At 40.6% G+C, this 6960-nt stretch overlaps 1 protein-coding gene across 3 annotated transcripts in view; it reads right to left on the bottom strand.

Moving 5' to 3' along the window:
- Positions 1–6610, bottom strand: part of LOC123043069 (coatomer subunit beta'-2) — a 13184-nt gene extending 6574 nt beyond the window's left edge. For 2 of the 3 annotated variants that reach the window (XM_044465413.1, XM_044465412.1), the window contains exons 1-7: positions 3647–3892; positions 3337–3538; positions 2886–2896; positions 2235–2390; positions 2088–2108; positions 1945–2012; positions 8–62 (exon numbers count right to left, since the gene is read on the bottom strand). In XM_044465413.1, the coding sequence (XP_044321348.1) occupies positions 8–62; positions 1945–2012; positions 2088–2108; positions 2235–2390; positions 2886–2896; positions 3337–3538; positions 3647–3817 (684 nt within the window). In that variant the 5' untranslated portion in view covers positions 3818–3892. The other variant, XR_006419013.1, reaches the window with a different exon arrangement.
- Between the last annotated feature and the right edge of the window lie 350 nt (positions 6611–6960).

Raw genomic sequence — 6960 nt, 5'->3', positions numbered from 1 at the left:
TACGTACCTGGGTCTGATGGTTCCAAAGGGAGATCTTTCCAGTTGAATGACCTAGCAAAATCCTGTGTGGCAGAAGAGGGCGCTTAAAAGATGAAGATTAATGAATACCGCAAATTGCAATTTTCATCAAAACTCTATTAACCATTTTTCTTGTTCTGTAGTCTGCCAATATTCTTATTTCAAATACGATACTTTACGACTCTACAGTTATCATGTTTGTGAGCATTTAAATCAAAACACTACTAAAAAGAAAAGCTCATCCAAGTTGGCAAATGGAGGATTCTATTCTAGGCAGCCCATGTTTACTGTAGCCATGAGAAAGGTGGTTGACCAAACTACATGCTCGCGCATCGACTTGGTACTGGAGGAGATGGTATATCCGATGCATTAAGATTGTTGAGGCCAAACCGGTGCACCTGAGCTAAAAAGCACTTATGGTAAGTTCTAAGCATTTTTTATTTTTTTCATCTACAATGTTACAAAAAATTTAAATCCAAATTCGACCCATGGCTTGAGAAACAACAAATTCTTCTACGATGGTCTTAATGGCCACAATTCACAGCTCAGGTTCATTTCTCTACTTTTCATGACACAAATTGTGTTCTTTGATTCTCAAGTTATGAGTTGAATTTGAATTTAAAATTTTCTTACATGATAGATGTATGATGTGCATATATACTCAACTTATTTCAAGAATATTAACTAATTTTAGCAATTGTGCTTTTTTTAGATACAAATGACGTCAAATGTGTGGTTTGACCTCTAGTGGGCTAAGGATAAAATCACCCATCAAACCATCCAACCAATTGTTGGTTCTATTTTAACAATTGGTTTTAGTCGGAAATGCACCGAATACAACCGGAGATCGGTTACACCAGACACTTTTTCAAACCAAACAACTCCAAATGGTTGTTGGCTTCTAGTTGTACGTACGTCTAGTATCCTAACTGGGTGCAGATATAGTGTTCAAAATAAAAGCTGTTTAAGTAGTGACTAGTGGAAGGAGAATTGCGTTTTGGCTCTCGGCCTCCATGGAGGCCTTTTTTTTGAAAAAAATTGAAATTCGGAAATTTCGGTTTCAAAAATATCTGAAACAAATTGTACAAGTAAACAATGATGTGATGCGTATGTGTAAAATTTCAAGATGAAATAGTTGAAATGAGATCTGTACAAAAAAGACAAATTCATGGTCTGAGAGGATGAATAGTATCATGTGTTAAAAAACCCACAGATTTGTCTTTTTTGCACAGCCCATGTTTCAGCGTATTTCGTCCTGAAAATTTACACACTTATGCACTATGCCTTCATCATCTGTAAAAAAAAATCAGATTTTTTTAAATGTAAAAATATGAATTTTCAAGAATTTTGAATTTTGCATTTGAAGGCCTCCATGAAGCTCGGCCTCCCAAAGCAATTTCCGCTAACGGAAGGTGCTATGAACCGCTCATATGGCATATCCATTGGGGACGTATCTGGTGCATCGGGGCAATTGGTGCTACTGGTGCACCGATCGCCCGTTGCACATTCAAAAATGCTCGAAAATATCAGGAAAAAAGTTAGTGCATTGACACAACATCAATGTACGTTGCCATAAAAATTTAAATAAAAGTTCAAAACATTGCTTGAGATAGAAAAATGACAAATTTGATACTGAATAGTACATAACGCAAGTTGGGCTTTAGTTTTGGCCCATTAGCACATTGACGTCAAATTTGTCATTTTCTTATCTTGAGCATTGTTTTGAATTTTGATTTGAATTTTTGTGACAACATACATTGATGTTGTGTGTTGTGTCAATGCACTAATTTTTTTCGGATTTTTTCGAACATTTTTTAATGTGTAACGGGGTCCGGTGCATCGGTAGCACCAGTTGCCCCGGTGCGCTAGATATGTTCCCCGTATCCATTACCCTCATAATTAATATCGCTAGAAGCACAGACCTACCAAGGCTTTGTCGGATGCACGTCCATTACGCTCATAATTCCCTGCTCAAGCCAGCATATGTCGATCATCTGAACCAATCATGGTTGGTAAGATATTTGAGCGAAGATAAGCAAGATTAAAAAAGATGATGAAATTTCTATTACCTTGATTCTCGGTCGGATCAGCTACCAGATAACAAACATGCGGCGACACCAGGACCAAAAGCAGAAGACCAAACCATCATAAAATAATATCAGACAAAATCCTGGTGCTTCCAAATCTGTTTTGCATGCCGAAAATACCAAACTGACCTCGAAGGTTGCCGTCTCGCTTGCTGGGTAACTAGCGGTAGTTACTGTTACTTGTTGCACCTTACCTCTGTTGTCCGTTACGTGCAGTGTGTAGTCTACAAAATTGTTTAGCCGGATATCCATAAACTCACACTCGGTTGAAATGCAAGGGCACATCTACAATTAATAAAACAAACAGCCCGTATATACGGAGTTAAAATACGTATATGGATGTACGTGCATGCATACATACATAAAAATATGAATGGTATTATTAAAATAAACTACAAGCTATGGACTCGGTATTTTCATGATTACCACTGTACCCGCTACACATACCTAGTTTTGCATTACCCTACTCTATTGATACTTCTACTCCACAACATTTGATATAGTCATGTGTTGCCATAAAGGCATCCATATGTTAAAATCATTTACAATCTGGAGGAGTAATACTAAAATTCAAATTGGTTACCATAGTATGATTTAATAAACTGGGCATTAAATGTGATTATTCCTCAAGAACAAAACGAGTGTGATGTGTATGTACGAAGTGAACCATTCTATCCTTGATATTGATTAGTCATGCTCTCTACATATACACACATGCATGTACGTTTAGTAGGAAAACAAGAAAAACAACATAAGCAATTGTGTAATTAGTGATCACACCTCGTATGACCCTGTTGTTGGCCCAGTCCACTCCGTCGAGTACTTTCCGACGACTGGAGACGACCGACGACGAACGACGACCAAGCAACGAAACTCACTGACGATCTCAACGAAGTGCTTTTACGTCGAGGTGCACCGCAACACAACGTGAAGCTGCAGCAACAACACCAACGTATACGTACGTACACAACGACCAGCCGGCCGGAAACACAAGAACGCACGCACACGAAGAACTAGCTTGTTGATTGCTTGGATAGCCTCGCAGGCTCGTGTCGAGCCTGCTTTTCTTTATTGCTTCGATTCACGGTGGTACAAAGTTTACAGGGCTAGTCAAGTATATATACTAGTAGCTAACCTATGTCTACTAGCAATCCTACTCGGCAATGACTTTGAAGCCAACACGGACACGGAACCGGACACGTGACATACTATTCGTGTTTAACTCCAACACCTGTGTCATTCCTTGACGCCTCAAGAAGTTGTAGCACAGTCTCCATCTCATTTAGCTTATCGATGATTACCCCTATGCTCGGTCTCTTGTGTCTATCAGCATCCACACAGCGTAAAGCTATTTCGATGCATTGCTTTGCTTGTTCGGAATATGGCTCATACAATGATTTTGCTTGTAGCATATTCTTCCAATTCACATGTACCTACAATATGGGACATAAAGTATGGTTGTACATTAAAAAATAGAAGTATTATGCATAATGAAATATGTACTATAAACAGATATCAATGAAGGCAACAATTTCTCTTACAAGCTCGGCGAATTCTTTGGGAGACATTTCAGCAATCCTGAAGTAACCTGTTGGTCCGGTCATTATCTTTATGATTACAACACCCAAACTGAATATGTCAAACTTAATTGAGATTACACCTGCATCTATGTACTCTGGCGGTAAGTACCCACTGCATGGCACATCATACATGTTACCAATAACATTGGTCCAATGCAAATATATAGAATTTGTTAAAATATTTAAAAATATTTTATTCGCGTGGGAAATTAATTAGCTTACGGTGTTCCCATAGCATTTTTTGTCATTTGTGTGTGTTCTCCTCCGAGCCTTGACAAGCCGAAATCTGCTATTTTTGGAACCATGTTCTCATCCAACAATACATTGCTTGGTTTTAAATCCAAATGATATAAAGGGGAACCCAATTCCTCATGCAGGTATTGCATACCCTCACAGATCCCCTTAATTATTGCATAGCGTGTGCACCAATCGTGTCCACTAGATTCATCTGTAGCAAATAAAGGACATACTCAAAAATTTGTGTTATGAATAATTAATTAACATGCTACCTTCTAATACAAATATAACACCATGCATCATACCAGAAAGAAATTTGTCAAGGCTTCCATTAGTCATATATTCAAAGCAAAGCGCCCTTTTTCTCATCTCCGCGAAAACCATTTTCCCATTATATGGTTGGTATACACAATGAGTTTCATGAGAATAGCCAACTAAGCGCACAATATTTTTGTGTTGGAGGCTTGCATGGTTGAGATACTCCTTCTCAAATTGCTCATCAAGTCCTGGAGTGTAATGAAGCACCTTCACAGCAATTCTTTCCCCGTCTTCATGTTCTCCCTATTCAAAATCTCGCATGCATGCATTGTTTAATTTTCTGTTTGTAGTGAAATATTTAACATTAATAAAGCAGAAATTGGTACATAGCCATGGTTGAACATGTGGAGACCCATGGCTTGTGAATATGAACATGCTTCCTTTCTATAATCAAATCTCAGCAGAGTGGTATGTATTGATGTGTGTTTGACTGTTTGACATGCACCTGAATTCATAAGGAGTAGGTTCTAGATGCATCAGATCTATACATGATTAGTATTATGATAAATAGTACAGGGAATAACGAATGGTTCACCAGGGGATGTGTGGTGTGCGTGCAATCACAGGTGTGCATGGCACCACCATGTCTTTTTTTTTTGGATAAAGGGTGTATTTTATTGATTCATAATGAAGCATCAAGGGGATATAAACATAATGAACACACCCGGCCTCTGCATTTGCACAACTAAAATGCACACAGCTAACACCAACGCACACACGTAAAAAATCATGCCGGCAAAGAGCAAAATCATAGAAGACTGAAGCTATGCCAGGCGGAGGGAGAAAAAAGAAAAAGAAAATCTGAAGCGATCAAAACACGATCGACGATATGCAACGACGACCGGCCCCAACTATCCCTGGACAACATAAGGACTACGAGAAAAGTTCTCGAAAAGCAATGCCTCCAGGAATGGAATGACGAGTAAACGCCGCCATCGCCGAATCCAACACTGCCGGATTGTGGGTTTTCGCCCTAAAGATTTAGTCCGAGCAATGCCTCAATGGGTAAAGGCGTAAAAATGTTGTCATTGCCAGGTATAACCAACTAGGGTCATACCTAGGGTTTTCACCCCGGAGCTTGAGACTAGGTGCTCGATCAGCACCACCCAGTCGTCGAAGTCATCCTATGTTGTCTCCTCCACTTGCCTCGATCCCAGGCACCCTCATGTCTAACTATAGCAAATTATGGATAGCTAGAAACCATAAATAGAGCATAAATCGTACCATGTAAACATTTCCATACGAACCCGCACCAAGTTTCCGGTCCTCAGAGAAACCATTTGTAATATTTTCCAATAAATGGAAGGGTAAAACCCTTGGCGCCACAGTTGCACTGTTCAGATCTCCCATTTCTCCAATGGTGCTCCTGCCATCAGAATTGTCATCTTCATTGCTCTCGGTATGTGAAACCACCATGACATTTTTTTCAGCTATCATAACATTCTCATTCTCGTTTCTACCCGTGCCATTGCTCTCAAAGCTTGGAGCACCCAGAGTAGTGCAAGAATCATTAGCGGCAACACCCATGGAATCCAGTTCCTTGGTTTGGGGAGACACCCCATTGCTCAGTGGCAAATCTGCACCCCGGTGGCTAGGTCTAGAAGTCCAGCTTATAATCTTCGTTAGAAATGAAATGAAGCTGATACATAAAGAACTTAAGGTAACGTAAGGGAGGATGAGAAGCTGTAAGTAATTTCTGGGTCCGCCCTTGACATTGATTTTAGCTGCATACGCACAAACACACACACAGAGAGAGAAAAAAAATCAATTCCCCAAAAGCTTGAGCGAACTGACTGGTGTTAATTACAGTAGTTGATAAGGAGAAAAGGTAGCTAGTTCTTACTCCATCAGTTCCTAAATATAAGACGTCATCTTATTATATTTAGGAACAGTGGGAGTAATTCATTTCTAATTAGGCAGTGTACCCTCGAATTTGTACCTCTAATGGCGATGTTACATCCACCGGAGTAGTAGAGTGAAACATTTCGAGGCTGTCGTAGAATGTCAAAACACTTGAGGCACCTGAAAAGGCGAAACCCTCCTTTGTTTGCACTTTCCATCAAACAAGAAAGGCTCTTGAGGTACCTGCTGTGCTTGCAAAGGCTGTATCGAGCAGGTCTAGAATGTAGTGTTGCTGTACCTGCAAACGTTGAAGAGAAAAACGATAGCAGATTAGCCGCTTCTGGTTGGAGTAGTAGCATGTAAGTCTGGCTGAAACCTCAAAATCAAGCGAGCATGAATGAATTAGTAACACGAATCCATAATACTCGCTCCTCATCATAATATAAGGCGACCAAGTCAGTTTCTGCTAAGTTTGACCAAGTTTATAGAGAGAAAAAATGTCAACATCTAGGGTACCAACCAACTTGAAGCAAGCAAATATACCAGAGTAGTACTGGAATCCTTTTTGACAGGGAGAAATTGAGAGATCCAGAAGGAAGGAATAGGAGGCCTTGGCCCGGCGGCGGCGATCGAGCGCAAAGACTGACAACCCGCGCATCTCCGCCCGATCGAAGAGGCCTCTCTCACCGCGTGAGCAGAGGGAAGAAACGAGGAACTAGGACTAAGAAATTTCAATCTCGCCGGCGGGGCGGATTCGTGGTCGGAGGCGGATGGAGTGCTTACCGGAGAGGAGAGAAAGCGCTGGCTGAGAAATTTCAATCTCGCCGGCGGGGCGGATTCGCGGTCGGAGGCGGATGGAATGCTGGTGTGTGTGTCTG

Source organism: Triticum aestivum, chromosome 2B (assembly GCF_018294505.1).
Source record: "Triticum aestivum cultivar Chinese Spring chromosome 2B, IWGSC CS RefSeq v2.1, whole genome shotgun sequence".
Lineage (NCBI taxonomy): Eukaryota > Viridiplantae > Streptophyta > Magnoliopsida > Poales > Poaceae > Triticum > Triticum aestivum.
Note: the sequence above shows the minus strand (reverse complement) of the source record. Positions and strands in the feature narration are given on the sequence as shown.